Source organism: Suricata suricatta, chromosome 5 (genome assembly GCF_006229205.1).
Source record: "Suricata suricatta isolate VVHF042 chromosome 5, meerkat_22Aug2017_6uvM2_HiC, whole genome shotgun sequence".
NCBI classification, from domain to species: domain Eukaryota; kingdom Metazoa; phylum Chordata; class Mammalia; order Carnivora; family Herpestidae; genus Suricata; species Suricata suricatta.
In genome coordinates, this window is record NC_043704.1 from 50,346,621 (window position 1) to 50,365,610 (window position 18,990).

The 18,990-nt window shown below is 36.1% G+C and overlaps 1 protein-coding gene across 1 annotated transcript in view; it reads left to right on the plus strand.

The window, feature by feature from the left end:
- Positions 1-18,990, plus strand: part of ZPLD1 (zona pellucida like domain containing 1) — a 43,797-nt gene that overhangs the window by 19,321 nt on the left and 5,486 nt on the right. Inside the window, exons 4-8 of the mRNA XM_029940685.1 lie at positions 68-140; positions 5,040-5,137; positions 6,748-6,828; positions 16,419-16,590; positions 17,835-17,943. Coding sequence (XP_029796545.1) covers positions 68-140; positions 5,040-5,137; positions 6,748-6,828; positions 16,419-16,590; positions 17,835-17,943 — 533 coding nt within the window. The remainder of the gene's footprint in view (positions 1-67; positions 141-5,039; positions 5,138-6,747; positions 6,829-16,418; positions 16,591-17,834; positions 17,944-18,990) is intronic.

The following is an 18,990-nucleotide window of genomic DNA, read 5'->3' on the forward strand; positions in this document are numbered from 1 at the left end:
TTAAGGTATAACTGAAACTTTTAATTTAAAATCTATCAATGCTTTCCTTTTTCTAAATCCGTTTTAGGTCCTCAGCTGCTATTTCTGTGAGAGAGAACAATGGTACATTTGTCAGCACTTTGAACCTGCTCCTTTATAATGTAAGTTGATGGGTGACGGATGTTATGTTCTCTCTCACTGTTCTGCGGGGCCATTTCTGTGGATGGATTTTATATCAAGATCTACCAAAAGCCACATTAACCCCGTTATACTTTGGTAACACTTATCCATCTTTACTACCATTTTTATATATCCTAGTGATAAAGGTATACTAAAAACTCCATGCTTTCTAAAAGTTGATAAATGACTTAGATTTTATTTTGTATTTAAATGTGATTCTACATAGTTGTTCCAAGTCTATCTGCATTTATATGTATATATTTATGTGTGCATGTGTAGCCATAGTCAGGGTCAAGATGTTAGAAGTAATATTTTTGTGATAAAAAGATAGGAAAAGCCCAAATGATACTTCTCTTGAGGGCATGCTTTGTGATTAATGTGTTAATATTTTTAAAATGGATTTTGGCTGATGACAATCCTGTCACATTTGAAATAGTTTGGGTTGACTACATAGTATTGTCTAAACTCTTGTCATGTAAATATCGACAGTGGCAGCAAAACGTGAAAAATACATGGATTTCTATTTATAACTCTAACATTAATCCCCCAAATGATATTTTCATGTTGATTAAAAATTTTTATTCATACATTTTAAATGCCTGATTTAAATATCAATTTTTCAATCTATCAACCAACATTTTTGTAAATTATGAATCTGATTTTTACATTATTATTCATGTCATCATGGCACTGAGTTATAATTCATGCAACTGATTTAAAAGTCAGTGCTTTATACTTTGAATATAATGAGCTATAAATATTGTAGTAGGACATTTTCCAAAGGCGTTTAAAAAAATCGTGTTTATAAGTTTGTAGTCTGACACCGCTGAGTTCTAAACAACAAATTAAAATGTATTGGAATGAAGATGGCCTTTCTGTCATTTCTAAACTCTCCTCGGCAAGGAGAAGCTTCCAACTTCCTTGGTTCTAACTCAGCAAATACGTGCCAACATTTATTCCCAATATGAATAGATATTTATTATTGTTTTGAGCAGTATTTTTAAATTGGGAAGTTCCTGTCTGCTGATTTATGCATGTAAGTTCCCTGAGGTAGAATTAAGGTGACTGGTTTGGTTCAGTACTATTGGTTCCTTTTGAGTGAAACAAAGACGGGAATTCCCAATTTTAAAAAAGTAAAAAAATATCTCCACATGGTATTTAATGACACCATTGTTGTTTTGTGAAAGTAAACTGTTCCCTTACTGGAGAAGCAGAAAATAAAAATTTAGAAGCGTGGATTTGTTGAGAGCTTTGCTGTAAGGGTCTTTCCTTTATCATTGGAAATAGTACTCTCCTGTTGTTAACTAGACCCAATCCTTCAAAAGCTTTCTAGCATCTTTTTAAAAAGAATTTTAAGGTTTGTTTATTTTTGAGAGACAGAGAGAGAGAAAAGCAGAAAGAGAGGAGGGAGACACGGAATCGGGAGCAGGCAGCTCTGAGCCTGACACAAGGCTTTAATTCACAACCTGCGAGATCATGACCTGAGTGGAAGTCAGATGCTTAACAAACTGAGCCACCCAGGCGCCCTCAAAACTTTCTGGCATCTTAATGCTAAATAAAAGCCTATAATTTGGTGATAACCTTAAGATTGTAATTCTATGGTAAAAAGGCAACCGATGGTTTGATATCAGACTATAAATGAAATAGGTTTGTCAAAACACATCTCATTTTTTTGACAGCTCATGCTTTTTATTTAACAAGACTTAACATCTTAAGATCTCTGATGAGAACAGGATGAAGGAAAATATTTCAGAAAACAAAAGAGACTATCTCATATTTAATCAGTTTGCAATAAAGACATCATTAGTGGTGGAGTTAAAAAGTTAAATTGAATTTTGATCTAATAAAATTGAACTATTTCTCCACAAAGTATGTTTTTTAATTAACAGACCATTTTTAGAGCAGTTTTTGGTTTTACAGAAAAACTGATCTGAAAGTACAGAGTTCCCACAGACTTCAGGTGCCTGTACACAATTTCCTCTATTACTTATACCTTAGATTTGGGGGTATGTTTCTTATAATTGATGAACCCATATTGATACATTAACTGAAGTGTATAGTTTACATTGAGTTTCACTCTTGATGTATATTTTGTGGGTTTTGGTAAATTCATGAAGACTTGCACCCATCATTACTGTATCATATAGAAGAGTTTCGCTGCCCCAAACTGCTTTTTTAACATGACATGTTCATAATATTTTGCCACGTTACGGGGCACTATCAAACTAGTAATTTATACATGCTGCCATTTATAAAATAAGTAAGGCACAAGATGAATATTACAGCATAGATAATATAGTCAATTATATTGTGAGGATGAGGAAAAAAGCACTAGTAATTTACATGAGAAAAAAATTTTGGCTTTCACTAATTGATCCAAAATCATATTTATTATTTGCTTGAAACACTAACATTTAGCTGTCCAAATGTCATTTTATTGCAGCATTTCAAATTAAGTATCATATTACAATCATTGGTGGCCACATCTTCCTATTTCACATGCAGTTTTTGAATGATGAAAAGTTACATTCCATACCTACTACTCTCATTTTCTAATTAGTTATTTGGAAAGGACAACTTGTATTTAATCCAGTGCAATTGTTTATATCCATGTATTCTGGCATTCAGTAAATGTACTTAGGGAAATTTTATTTATAAAAAATAATAATTACTGGGGCGCCTGAGTGGCTCAGTCAGTTAAGCATCTGGCTTCGGCTAAGGTCACGATCTCACGCACGGGTTCGTAGTTTCAAGCCCCCCGTCGGGTTCTGTGCTGACAGCTCAGAGCCTTCAGCCTATCTTCAGATTCTGTTTCTCCCTCTCTCTGACCCTCCCCTGCTCATGCTGTCTCCTCTCTCTCTCTCTCTCAAAAATAAATAATAAAGAAATTTACAAATTAAAAAAAATAATTACTTTTACTTTTATTGACTATGCAATTTCCATATATGTGGATCATTTCCAGTTGAGCTGAGTGGCCTTATTTTTGTGTAATAAAAATGTATCAATTTTGTCCTCTCTGGAAATGGAAAGCAAAAATGACTTTGTGAATTATATCTAAATATTGGTATCTTTTGAGCAGATAAAGAAAGAGTAAACCTGAAATACTGTTATGGTAATTACGAATGTTTTACAAAGTTGAAGAAAATAATCTAAAATAAATATAATTGATTTTAGGGACAATATAACAAAAGTAAAAAAAGCAACGATACAAAATAAAGTTCAAAAAGTAAAAAAAAAAAAAACAGAGTAAAACCATTACCTTTTAGAAGCAATTTTAGAAGGAAAAATTTGTTGATTCATTTGCAAATGGCTTAGCAGTATAATAATTGTAAGAATAAACATTCTTCGGCACACTACCGAGGCAAATATATAATCTATGGCGGCCCCTGGCGGGCTCAGTCGGTAGAGCATATGACTCTTTCTCGGAGTTGTGAGTTCCAGCCCCTCCGTGGGTGTAGAGATTACTTAAAAATAAAACCTTAAAGGGGCTCCTGGGTGGCTCAGTCGGTTAAGCCTCCGACTTCAGGTCAGATCTCATGTCCGTGGGTTCGAGCCCTGCATCAGGCTCTGTGCTGACAGGTAGCTCAGAGCTTGGAGCCTGCTTCAGTTCTGTGTCTCCTTCTCTCTGCCCTTCCCCTCTCATGCTCTGTCTCTCTCTGTATCAAAAATAAGTAAAACATTAAAAAAAATAAAGACCTGCATATTTTAACTTAATACTTGGAGAAGTTTGAAAAGGGAGCTGGAAAGGTAGGTAGAAATACTACCTGTTAGGAATGGCTACAGGAGCTTTTATTTATTGTAGAAAGGAATACAGCAGGTATTTCCTCATTTATCTGGCTGTATTTGGAATGAAAGGTTTCACGAGTGCAACTTTTTCAAAAGTAAAGCATTCAAACTATAATTTAAAAAATTCAAAATCTGTTGCCTTCTTCCCAGGCTTCTTAAACAGGGTATGTTTGCTGTAGTTTGCCTTGGCTTGGTGACTTTGAAATTTCATAATGACATTAGCATTTTTCCTTTGCTGAAAAATAGCTTCAAGGTTACTAAATTTGGGAGAAGCAGTTTGCTTCCATGCTAATTGATTTGACAGTTTACATTTTTAGAAGTTCTATTCTTTTTCTTTTTTTGCACTCTATGTTTTTTTCTTTTTTTTCATTATCAAATTACAGCTGTCACATCTCAGTTTCTGACCTATTGCTTTAATACTGTAAATTGGGGAGTGATACAAATGAGCTTTCTAGAATTGTTATAAAATAAGAGTGTAAAAGTAGAAGTGAAGTCCAGGAACTGCCAAGGAATTTGGTGAAGGAAATCCTGTGGCATGCATTTAGGCAACTTGGAGGACTCATTAGTCGCTCTTTTGGTTTTCAATTAAATTTTGGTAATTTCAAATTGCCAGATAAATGACTTGGGGCAAATGAGAAATTATCAAGAGCATAAAGACCTACAATCCCAATGAAAAAGGGCTTAAAGTGAAGTAGATGAGAGACTGCGTGATAGCTACTAATGTAATTTAAATAAATGAAGTATTAATTTAAATAAAGTGAATCTTGATGATTGATTATTAAATTAAATATTAAAGACTGAATATTAATCATTGAATGCAGTTTAAATACACAGAACGCTAACCATCATATATAATAAGCTGTGGAAAGAAAAAGATTTATGCATGGAAATGGATTTCTTACTTGGATATGGTTTAAGAACAGTTCTGCCATCTAGAGGATCTAATCTAGAGGATTAACTGGATCCTTTTTGGTGTTGATTTTGTAAATTTATGATGATTTGCCCCTTTTTATATGATAGTACTTTTTAAAGTGGTAAATGTGCTGTTGTTGGGAAGACACTGATGAATTAATTGCTTTTTTTTTCATCATTAGGATTCAACCTACAGTCAGCAGTTAATTATCCCAAGTATAGGATTGCCTTTGAAAACCAAAGTTTTTGCAGCTGTACAAGCCACTAATCTGGATGGCAGGTGCTTTCAAAGTCTTACCTGTTTTGTTGTTGTTGTTGTTGGTTAAAACATTTAGACTATCCAAAGCCTTGTGAATCACAAAGTTAGCTCATTCATTTTTAATTTTAAAAATGCAGTCATTGCCACAACATTTAGGAATGCTAATAAATAGAAATAGCAAATTAAAAGATTAAGAGGGACACTTTTTTTGCGTCATTAATTGGAAAATAACAAGTCTTCCCATAAAGAAAAAGGGGGAGTGACTGGAAGAGGGAACGGGCAGATCTTCCAGGGCATCGCAATGTCCTGTTCTTTCATGTGAAAGCTGAGGAGTCAGATGCAGACATTTCATGAACACTGAAGATTTGTGCACTTTTCAATATGTATGTTACTACTCAATCAAAACTTATTAAGAAACGAAGGAACTCTCTCCAGAATGATCTGGGCCAAAATTATATAAAATGATCCTCAGAAACATCTCTGTAAGAAACCCCAAATCGATCAAGTTTCATATGATCAAGTTTTAGACAATCCAGGACGATCAAAATTGAAAGGGAATTCAAAAGCTGAAAATTCAGACCTATCTTATAACATTGTAACATATACATGGTTTATTTTGGGTTTCTCACATATTATGTAAACTTTGCATCCTGAAGAGAATAGTATACTCTGGGAATTCTGTTCTACTTTACCTTCTCCTTTTCTGTCTTCTTAGTATTGCTATTCATATAGCTTTACTATCATTTTATCAAATGCAAGATTTAACAATTATTGGCATTTACTTCCCTTAGGCTAGTAATTTTTATTCATTTCCAAAGTTGGACTGAAGTAATGTATAAACCCAGGCACAGTGTGGCCTAATGAAGGAAGGTTGGGTATTTGCCTCATGGTTTTCTTTTACCGACCACAGTGTCTATCATGGAGTCCTACTCTCATCCTCTTTGATCTAGCATACTTTTCAGTGTATAATTTATGCAGCAAACTCCTTGCTGTATGTGATATTATAATATCCCCGTCATTTGTTAGAGATAGTAACTTCCAGAAACAAAGAGCTGCTGTGAATGTAAAAGCATCTATGTAGATCTGTGTGGGGTTTTGTTTCTTTAGACTTTGACCAGATGTTTTGTACACAATGTGTGTGTGCGTGGGTGTGTGTGTGTGTGTGTGTGTGTGTGTGTGGGTATGTGGTGTGTGTATGTATGATAGTAGCCTTAACCCACTTGATGCAGGATGGCAATTTGCTGCAGATTTATAAACACCTTGAGCTTAGGAGAATGTTTTAATAAACAAGAAGCCTCTGAAATAACTAATAAAAATACAGTTCTAGGGTGCCTGGTTGGCTTAGTGGGTTAAGCATCTGACTTCAGCTCAGGTCATGATCTCACAGTTTGTGGGTTCGAGCACCGAGTTGGGCTCTGTGCAGACAGCTCAGAGCCTGCAGCCTGCTGCAGATTCTGTCTCTCTCTCTCTCTCTCTCTCTCTCTCTCAAAAATAAATAAACGTTAAAAAAATTAAAAAATATATAGTTCTCTTCTGTGGGGTGAGACATTTGTCAATATTTACTTCCCTTGGATCAGTATAATACCCAAAAGGAGATTCTGACTCTATATTATGCTTATTTCTTTCTGCAGATGGAATGTCTTAATGGATTATTGCTACACAACCCCGTCAGGGAACCCAAATGATGATATTCGATATGACCTCTTCCTTAGGTAAGTTTTGTATCGAGAGCAAAGACGCAATTGTAGATAATTGAAATGAAAACTCGAAGTTACATAAACAAATTGTAGGTTACTTCTACAGCTTTTAAATGTAAAGTTTTACATTCTGAGCTTTTAGTCCTTATAAAGCTGGAAGTATAAAAGTTGAGAAGAGTTTTCAACACAAAATGCTGATAAAGCTATTGTTGAATGGGAATTGCAAGTAAGTTAGGTCCATCAAAGATGTTTTATTCATGTTTAGGACATATGAGAATATTTCACTGTCTTAGAAAAAGCATGGTTAGGATATTACTGGCAATCAGAGAAAGGCAGTGGGAGGTACTATTTATCTGCAGCTTCACTGTCTCATCATATGTCAAAGGAAAGTAAAATTAAAGTAATGGTCTAGATAACTTAGACCCCAAAATGCTTTTCTTCATTTATCAGTATTTAATATGAAAGTATGATATAGCCTACCTTTTTTAACAGAGCCAATAACTTCAACTTCATTCTCCAATAGACAATGATAGAGTGAATGTAATCTACATTTGGGGAAAGGGGACATTGATCATAAAAACATTCAATCATCCCAGTTTCCTTTCAGCATTTTCATCTGACAGCAGAACAGACTTGAGAGTCAGGCGATGGCTTCTAATCATGCTTATAAAATGCAGTTGGCTCAGATCACTGCTGCTTATTGACACATGATGGGAGTGATATGATGGAAAACCAAAAGGATATGTTTTATTGGCTAATCCAGGTTAAGATGATGTCAAACTAGGTCAAACTGATACCCATATCCTATTGCTGGAACTGTTAATTTAGACATTTTGGGGGGCGGGGGGAGGAATGTCAGTATGTATCAAAAGCCTTCAAAGATTTCATATTCTTTGATTCTACATCCACAAATTTGAAAACATATTCTAAAATATTTATGATTTTATGGCCTTTCAGTGATATTTAACACAGTAAAACTCAGGAGCAATGAAGGATATTCAGCAATGAGGAAAGGAAATGAGTAGGTGGATTGTGGAGAACTAGTAATTTGGGAACTCACATTTGGGAACTCACATAGATACTAAATTATATAAAGTTACTTATAAAACAGGAAAAGAAAAGATTGGTTCTCCTCCCTTTCTGTTTTCTTGATAATTTTATGCTTCAAAATACATGGTTCTTTAAAATTTAAATGAATTGAAATATGAAGTGAAATAATCAGCATGTATAGTTTTTTGTACAATGGACCTCATTTATATAACATATGACAGAAATGACTGTAAGGAAATTCATCAATAGGCTCCCAGTGGTTATTTATGGATGGGAGGATTGTGAATCATTTTGTTTTGATGCTTTTCTTATTCTCAAAATTACTGTAATGATCACATACTGATAATCTGGAATGTGATCATCAGACTTATAGTATGACTACGGCTTCGTGCTGAATCTTTTCAGTGTTCTTGTTAGAAACTATAGAGAGTGAAATAGTAACTAAATGAGTCTCTCAAATGTCAGTTGCAGTGAAACTAGGTGGAAAAGAAAACTAAGAAATCCCCAGCGAGGTGTTAGTGATGATGAAAACAATTAAGATCAAGAGCAAATGGTGCAGAGGGAGGCCTGCAGGAAGTTCTGTGGGGAGAGGTGGTGGGAAAAGTGGGGAAGAAAAGTCAATATTGAGGGGTCCTGCTGCTGGCAGGTTTCAGGAACAGCCAGGAGAGGTGTGCAACCGAAGGAGAGGGGACCTCTAGGAGTGGAAGTTGCTAGGAAAAGGGCTGAGGCCCAGCAAGCCAACAGCCCTGGGGGATATGGAGAATGAAAGGAAAGAGAGAGAGTAGAGCCTCAGAAGTGGCACGTCTCAGAAAGTCCCCGGAAAAGTGCATCTTCTGAAAAATGGAGGATTCACTTGGAAGATAAGGGTCTTGGTGGAATAAGCTCATGACCGAACCTGAAGAACATGGGGCTGATAGTAGAACTCTTGAGTATCTTTAAGTTCAGAGAGGCTGAGAAAACTGGACTACAAATTCTGCCACATTCAGTGGAAACTTGCCCGTCATTGCAAAACAACAGCGGGAGAACCTTGAGTTGAGGAAGTCCTTGAGGAAGTTCATTACCATTCCACATTGCCCAAAGCATCCCTGGAAAATGACAACTCTAGGGAAATCCAACACTTTCAACTGTGAATGGTAAGCAGTGTTCCAGCGTACTACCAGAAAAATGTAAAAAATAGCTGAGAAAGAATATTTAAAGATAAACCCACTGGAAAGAGGTTGCTGTGAAATAGATAAACAGATAAGGTTTGCAATTAAACACTGCAACAGTATTTTTTTTAATTAAAAAGTAACCATAAAGCAACAAAAGCAGAATTGAACAAGTGGGATTACATAGAACTAAGAAGTTTCTGCACAGCAAAAAAAAATAATCAACAAAACGAAAAGGCAATCTACTGAATAGGAGAAAATATTTGCAAAACATCTATCTGATGAGTGGCTAATATCTAAAATGTATAAAGAACTCATATAACTCAATAACAAGAAACAATCGTATTTAAAAATGGGCGGAAGATGTGAATAGATATTTTCCAAAGAAGTCATAGAGATTGTCAACAGGTACCCAAAAATATCTTCAACACTACCAATCATCAAGGAAATTCAAATCAATACTATAATAGAGATATCACCTCACACCTGTTGGAACAGCTATATCAAAAAGATAAGAAATAACAAGTGTTGGTGAGGATGTGGAGAAAAGGGTACATTAGTGCACTGTTGGTGGGAATGTAAATTGGTACTGCCACCATGTAAAACACTATGGGGGTTCCTCAAAAAATTAAAAATAGAACCAACATATGATCTAGCAGTTATACCACTGAGCACTTTCCAAGAAAGCTGAAACACTAATTCAAAAAGATATATGCGCCTCCATGTTCATTGCAGCATTATTACAATAGCCAAAACATGGAAACCTAAGTGTCCAAAGATGGATGAATGGATAAAGAAACTTGAATGAATATCATCTGGGAAAAAAACCATCATAGATACAGAGAACAGATTAGTGGTTGGCAGATGTGGGGACTTGGGGGTGGGAGAAATGGGTAAAGGAAGTCAAAAGTTAAAAAAAAAGAATAACTGAAATGGGAAAATAAAGGACTAGAAGATAAGGAGAGAAAGAACAAGGCAAGACAAAAAGAGTAGAGCAGTAGAGAGTGAAGAGAAGAGAAGGGCAAGGAAAGGAATGGTAGAAAAGGGAAGGAGGAAAGAGAAGGGAAGTAAACAAGCACGAAAAAAGAAAAACTGATATTTTTCTTTGTAATAAAAATAAATGGCCTGAAAAAATTCCTGGGAAGATTGTGTTGATATAGTTTTGCCTATTCTTCTTAAGTATAAAAAAATCCCTCTGAATATTGTATACAAAACAAGTATAAGAATAATAAAAAAAAGTGGAGATAAGGTTAGACCAGATAGGGACTTTGAGACCCAATGAGTGATAGCTTCTTTTTGCCTTATATATCCCAGATTTAGAGCTGAAGAAGTCAGGAATTCAGAAATATCAATGGCCGCAGATATAAATAAATGAATGGGTGATAAACCTATTTGAATGAATGAATGAATGATGAAATCTGTCCTCCCAAGACAGAAGACTAAGAAAGGAGCAGCCTAGTAAGACAGCTTTTACACAATAATTGTACTATTCTTGTCTAATACCACACCACTACCCATGCTAGTAAAGACTGAGTGGAGAGCCAAATTTCTACCCTTGTCTGTAACAAGGTGTCCCAATATCCCATGTGGGATGATTTCAGAGAAATCCCACCTGGCAATAATGAGATACCCTTACATGCCCTATTGGATTGATGTCAGAGGAGTCCAAGCAGAAAGTCAGGCCATTTACTACAATGCCACAGTAACAAAGCCGTAGTCCTTGTGGTGTTGGTGGAGGCCACTCCTATCCTATGTAGTCAGGGGGATATAAGTGGAGGCCCAGTGGGGAGTAGAAACTTCCACCCTATCCAGCATTAACAAGATCCCTGCTCCTTGGGTGTCAAGAAAGGTTAAGAGGGAGTCCGGAATTCTACTCCTATTTGGCAGTAATGACACAGCATTCCCTCCTTCCTTGATGAAGTGTTGGCAGAGGAAGTCAACTATAGTATGAGGTTTGTATAAGATCCTGAGTCTCATAACATAATGGCCCAAATGTCCTAGGTTCAGTAAAAATCACTTGTCACAGCAACAATCAGGAAGACCTCAAAATGAATGGAAAAAGAACAAAAATAAATGTGATGGAGAGTTTAGAATTATCTACCAAAGATTTTAAAGCAGTCATTACAAAAATTTTTAACAGGCAATAGCAAACATGCTTATAACAAATGGAAAAATAACAATGAAATGTGAAGTCTCTGAATGGAAATGAGGGACGTAAAGAAGAGACAAATTGAAAATTTAGAACTTAAAAATATATCAACCAGAAAACTAAATATGCAACTACCCTACAATCTAGCAGTTGCATTTCTGGACATTTTTCTCAGTGATAATGATGTTTTATGTAAGAGGCCAACACAAAAAATGTGTACACACATATTAACAGCTTTATTTGCATTAGCTAAAAACTGGAAAAAATAATATTCTTCAATGAGTAAATAATTAAAGTAACTATTGTGTATCAATGTCATAAAATGCTAGTCCTAAATAAAAACAGACTGTATTAGGGGTACACATAACATAGATGTATCTCTAGATAATTACAGTGAGTAAAAAATCAAATTCCCAAAGGTTACATAGTGCATGATTCCATTTATATAACACTTTGAAAAGACAAAATTTTATTAGGCAGGATATTTTAATGGCTAAATAAAGTTCTGTAAAAAAAATTATAGTCATAGCAATAGAATTATAAGAACTCACTACAGTAAAAGAGAAGGCTACAAGAATGAGAAAAAGGAACTGAAAAAATTTAAGATGGAGTAGAAAAAAGAAATGTTTTACAGAAATTTCTATAAAGAGAAAGAAGACAAAAGTAGGTGTTCCAGGGACACGGGACACAGATGAACACACAGAATGGGACAGAGAAAATAAAAATAGGAGATACAGATAAAAAGAAACAAATATAAGGAAAAAGATAAAAAGGTTTAGAGTAGGAAAGATAGAAATAAAAGGTAGGCCAAAGGGAATCCAGTACATCTATAATATCCATAACCAGAATTCCTCCATCCAAAAGAAACCAAAAAAATAGAGTAGAACAAACATTTAAAAATATATCCCAGGAATACTTTACTAAACTAAAAGAAGACTTACATCATCATAGGGAAAGGATTTCCTGGAGGAAATCAAAGACTTAGAAATGAGGGTAACCATAAAAAGTCATAGTTAGAAATTTAATAAACATGAGAGGAGACTCAGAGAGGAGTCTCTCAGGAGATAGTCTGGTGGCAAACAAGTAAAGATATAGAAGAGCTGAATGACATGATCAATGAGCTATATATTAATAGCTGACAATACTTAACAATAAGAAAACGGAAAGTCAGCATTCCTTGGTGGTTTAAAAAACTTCAATATTACTTGGATCAGAATTGGAAATGTGAACCAAAATTTTGCAATACATAAGGAAAACATAAGTTCTTTGAAAAAACAAAATAGAGAATCACATGCTAACCTAATCAATAAAAGGAGATTAACAAATCCACAAAATACAAAAAAAAACATGGAAATGAGAAGGGTATGGCCCTAATAGATATTATGCTTAATGTTAGCTCTAAAATTATTAAAGGAATGTCATATTATGCAAGATTAGTCACATAGACAAAAATTAGAATATTTTTTTGAGTTCAGAAATAGATCCACAACATATGGGAATTTACAATATGATAGACTGTGATATCACAGATCAGTGAGATAAACAGGTTTTAAAAATAGCCCTGGAAAGCCGATAACCATGAAGAAAATATAGCGTTGGATCTATAGTTCGCTCAATACACCATGATAAACTTTAAATAGATTATTAATTTGACAGGGGCACCTGGGTGGCGCACTTGGTAAAGTGCAGACTTTGGTGCAGGTCATGACCTCATAGTCCATGATCTTGTGGTCCATGAGTTCAAGCCCCACATCGAGCTCTGTGCTGACAGCTCAGAGCCTAGAGCCTGCTTTGGATCCTGGGTCTCCCTCTCTCTATGCCCCTCCCCCACTCATGTTCCATCCTTCTGTCTCTCTCTCAAAAATAAAATAAACATTAAAAAATTACAAAAAAGAATTAATTTGAATGTAAAAAAATACAGCTTTAAAAGTGGTAGAAGAAACCATATTGACATAAGAAATATTTTTAAAACTTTGAGAGGGAAATGAGTGGAGGATGGGCTAGAGGAGTGATGGGTATTAAGGAGGGAACTTGTGATGAGCACTGAGTGTTGTATGTAAGTGATGAATCACTGAATTCTACTCCTGAAACCAATATAGCACTGTATGTTACTAACTAAAATTTAAACAAACAAACTTTGGTATAAGGAAAATCTATCTGTTGCCTAAATACAGTTATTCCTTGGAGATATTGAGGGTTTGATTCCAGACTACACCAATTAAATGAATATTGGAAATGAATTACTTGATTTCCTAGTGGATATAAAGTTATGTTTGCACTATACTACAGTCTGTTAAGTACGCAATATCATTATACCCACCCCCCAAAAGGTACATACCTTAGTTAAAATATACTCTACCACTAAAAAATGGCCAATCATCATCTGAGCTTTCAGTGAGTTGTAATCTTTTCACTGGTGGAAGGCCTTACCTTGATGTTGATGGCTGCTGTCTGACCAGGGTGGTGATTGCGGAAGGCTGGGATGGCGGTGGCAATTTCTTAAAATAAGACAACAGTGAAGTTTGCCAGTGATTAAGTGTTCCTTTCATAAATGATCTCTCTGTAGCATGCTGTACTGTTTGATTTTATCCACATTTTACCCACAGTAGAATTTCTTTAACAATTGGAATCAATCCTCTCAAACCCTGGTGCTAGTTTTATCAACTGAATTTATAGAAGATCCTTTGTTGTCATTTCAACAATCTTCACAGCATCTTCACCAGAACTAGTTACCATCTCAAGAAACCACTTTCTTTGCTCGTCTATAAGATCACAAGCTTGCAGCAATTCAGTCACATCTTGAGGCTCCACTTCTAATTGTAGTTCTCTTGCTATTTTCACCACATCTGCAGTCACTTCCTCTGTGGAAGTCTTGAACTCCTCAAAGTCATCCATGAGGGTTAGAATCAACGTCTTCCAAATTCTGTCATGTTGATATTTTGACCTCTTCTTAATGGCATCTAGAATGGTGAACCCTTTCCAGGATTTCAATTTACTTTGGCCAGATCCATCAGAGGAATTACGATCTTTGGCACCTCTAGGCTTGCAAAACACAGTTCTTAAATAATAAGTCTTGAAAATCAAAATTATTCCTTGGTTCATGGGCTGCAGAAAGGATGTTGTGTTAACATCGGATAACTTGCTGCAGCTTCTATGTCAGCAGTTGCTGCTTTACCTTTTTCGCTATGGAGTCAGCTTCTTTCTTTAAACCCCATGAACCAACCTTTCAGAATTTCAAGCTTTTTTTCAGTTTCTTCACCTCTTTCAGCCTTCACAGAATTGTAGAGAGGGCCTTGTTCTGGATTAGCTTTTGGCTTTTAGGAATGTTGTGGCTGGTTAGATCTTCTCTCCCTAACACTAAAACTTTCTTCATAAAAGCAATAAGCCTGCTTCACTTTCTTATTATTCATGTGTTTACTGGGTTAGCACTTTTAATTACCTTCAAGTACTTTTCCTTTGCATTCACAACTTAGCTGTTTGGCACAGAGGCCTAGTTTTCAACCTGTCTTAGGCTTTCAATGTGACTTCCTCACTAAGCTTAATCATTTCTAGCTTTTGATTTAAAATGAGAGATGTGTGACTCTTCTTTTCACTTGAACAATTAGAGGTCATTATAGGGTCATTAAGTGGGCTAGTTTTAACATTATCACGACAGAGAGGCTAAGGAGAGGGAGAGAGATGACCGGAGAAAGCCAGTGGATGAACAGTCAGAACACACACTTAAGAGTTAAGTTCACTGTCTTATAAGGGCACAGTTTGGTGGGGGGGATTCAAAATAATTACAAATCACAGATCAGCATAACAAATATAATGACAACAAAAATGTTTGAAATAGTGTGAGGATTACTAAAATGTGACACAGAGACACCAAATGAGCAAACATTGTTGCAAAAAATGGCACTGATAGACCTGCTCGGTGCAGGGTTGGCACCCAACCTTCAACTTGTAAGAACCACGGTCTCTGCAAGTGCAATAAAGTCAGCACAATAAGATAAGATATGCCTTAATAAAAGCCATACAATAAAGTATTTGAAATTTAATATAAAAACAAAGCTTCTGTGTATGAACTCACACACACACACACACACACACACACACACATACACACACACACACACACGAGCTAAGCAACAAAGTAAAACAATTGCAACTTAGATAGCAAGCAGGGGGCAGTTTTCCTCACACATAAAGAACTTAGAAGAGTCAGAAAGAAAAGGCCAACAACAAAATAGAGATTTAGGCAAAGGACATAAACAGTTTTCAGATAAAGAAATACAATTGGCTCTAATGTATATGAAAAGATGCACATAGTCATTTCCAGTGACAAAAACGCAAATTATAATTATATGGCGATAGTTCATTTTTCTTACGCAAGAGCAAATTATCCAGAAAATTTTGCATATACTTTGTTGCTGTAGCTCTGGGGAAATAAGGATTCTCTTCGTACATTACTTAGGAAGTGCAAAATACAGCAATATTTATAGAGGGCAATGTGGCAACATCTATTCAATGGCCTTTATAAATACAGCGTACAGATAACCCTGCTCATGTTCAAAATACCGTATTATAAGGCTATACATTGTTACTTTGTAAAAAGCAAAAAAGTCAAAACAATGCAAAAGTATATAAATAGGAACCTGATTAAATAAACCCTGGTACACGTGTGTGATGGAATACCACACAGTGTGCAGAACGAATGAGGTGGCTTGCTAAATATTCATACTCATAAAGGTATATTTACCTTTTATACATTCATAATGTATTAAATACCATGCTACATTTTTTAAAAAGGGAAGGTACAAAATCATGTAGATAGTGTGCTACTATTTTTGTATTTTTTAAGAAGGAGGAAGCAATAAGAGTTCATTGCTTCTTCTGTTCGTACATGCCCTGGGGGGAAGCGTTAACAAGCGAGATCACCTCTGGCAGATTGAATGTGGACGTGGACTGGTGTGGACAAGGGCAATCATGGGAGGGAGACTTTTCATTATATATATTATTCTGTTTGAATTTTTGAACCTTATGAAAGTATAATCCCTCTAAAATTTGATGGCACTATTATAATCAGAAATTGATCTGTTTAAGTTTTCTGATCTAGGTCACTCTTGTCATATGCATTGAGTCAGCTTATGCTCTTATTAAATATCTGTAACATGGCATGATTTTGTTAGCTCTTAATACTGTAGAAATTAATTTATGATTTCCAGTGGGCTGGTGATTTCCAGTAATATCCTGTTTTCATATTCCCTAAAATGCAGCTGTGACAAAGATCCTCAGACCACTGTCATCGAGAATGGCAGAAGCCAGCAAGGCCGGTTTTCCTTTGAAGTGTTCCGATTTGTGAAACACAAGAATCAGAAAATGTCCACTGTTTTCCTGCACTGTGTTACCAAGCTCTGCAGAGCGGATGACTGTCCCTTTCTTATGCCAGTATGTTTTTAGCAACTTTATTCTAAATTGTTAAATTGATGTAAGCTGAAGGGTTATCAAGTGCTAGGAACAAAGTTCTACATGGAAAGTGGATATGCTTTGGGTCAAACAGTTTGAAGTAGGATTTATTTATTTATTCATCCAGTAAACATCTATTGAATGCCTACTTTGTGTCAAGCATATTACTGGGAATACAGACATGTGTGCATGATTTTCTGAACTCATTTAGCTTATCTTTGAGGACCAGGAGACAGCCATGGAAGAGAATAAGACAAAAATATTATGGTGCGAAGGCAGATATAGTATATATAGGTTGTAGAAGGAGGCAGTATTTGCCTTTGTGAGAGAGATACAACAGGAGAGACTGGGAAGTCTGATGGAAGACATAAAACCCAAGGTGTGACTTTGAAGATAGATGAATCACATAAGGTCAAATCAAGAGTATGAGACCCTCCATGCCAAAGGTTGACCAAAGTTACAAACACATAAGATAGAGTAACCAGGGGACTACCGGGCCATCAGTCAGGTCATGGAGCAGAGTAGAGGATGATTGGAGGGTACGGGGCTAGCACTGGGAAGGTAGATGTGGCCCTGATTCCCATGATTCCCTGGGATTACAATTTAGAAGTTGTAAAAGGTGTGGATCTTAACTGCATACAGCCATCATTAAAACACAGATCCATTTACTCATGAACAAAAAAAAAAAGAATCTATTTCTGGCAGACCCTCTGAGGTCACATCAATATTAACCTGAAAAAAATGCAAGCACATTTTTTATTTGAAATAGCTTTAGTATGTTTTTATTTATGCTCAAATTTATGCATTTCTTCACAGCAATTTATTACTTTAGTCCCAACTAGCAATATCAGATGAAGGTAAATGGACAGTCCGCATTACCTTGTCTCTGTGCTGACCAACATTTCAGGGAAAGATTTATTAAAGGCTTGAGAGAAATAAAAGTGCAAAACTTTGATAAACACAGCTCTTTTTTCCGGAGAACCATTGAGCTATGTAAATTAATGAGGCAAAGCACAATTATAACAGGAGGAAATAAGAAATGTGGCCTAAGCCAGAAAAAGAAACACTGTAGCCTTTATATGCAAAGTAATTAAATAAATGCACAGAAGTAAATGAATAAAATTAAACATGTGGTATCTCTTCCAAAAGAATCTGCTTTCCAAATGGCCATAAAGAACCAATTTTGTGCCGGTGTGGAATTTCATTTGTTTTCATTAACACCTCAGATTTGCGGCCACAGAGAAAGGAGGGATGCAGGGAGGAGGACCACTTGGAGCCCCCAGAGCACGTCTGGAAACGCCGTCCTCTCTGCTGGCCCCATCATTACTCGGAGTGGTGAGAATGCTGCTCCTTTTATGTGTAATAATAGACTGTTCCAAAATGGCTTATTACTTGGCTTCTAAGGAGGACTCTGAGTGGTTTCTAAACAGCACTAATTAACTGTGAAACAAGATAAACTGCGAAGCAACTTTAATTTCACAGTAGTTTCCTGTTTACTCAACTTTCACACACTATTGTAAAGCCAATATTGCCCTTTTTACACATGCACACGCGCGCACACATACACACACTCACACACATACACACACACTTGCGCACACACACACACACACACACACACACACACACACACTCACACACATACATACACTGTGCTGGGCATTCTTCACTCTCCCCTTCCCTGTCCCGCTCTCTACCCCTGAAAACTGGCCTGTGTGAACTGCACGCATCTGCTGCTTGGCCATCCAGTCTCTGGTTGGGCTTGGCCGGTAGGCGGTGCTATCATAGGACAGAAGTGTCCCCATAACTCCTCCCAGCCAACTTTTTCTACAGAACTGGAAGCCCTCTCTTTAACCCATAGGCCAGGGAACTTGACTTTCTCTTGTGAATTCCCTACATCTGTATAAATAGTCCTATTAAGCTTTTCTTAAAATGCCCAGTGTGAGTACCATTTGTGTCTTCCCAGGATTCTGAACACTACATGCCCCTTCTAGTTCACTCCCCCGTGGTCATGACTCTAATAGCCACAACTGTTTATACACTATATTCTATGTATACAAGTATTTGTACATACACTTTCCAAAGGAATACTGCTTTATGTCAGTGTAGACCCAGGGACATTCGGAATCAATTGGATGAAATAGACATGCAATGTAAACAGCGCAAACTTAAGCCAGAAACACTAGTTCTAGATCCAGCTTTTGTCTAAACAAGCTATGTGATGTGGGATTTTATTTCATTTCTTGGGGTAAATATTTCTTCATTTTTAAAAATGAGGGATTTGAAGAAGCTGCCTTTCAGTTTCTAACTTTATAGCTCTAAGTTTCTCTTTTCAAAAAGCTGAATTCTGGTCTGGATTATCTTCTAATAATTTTTTCTCAA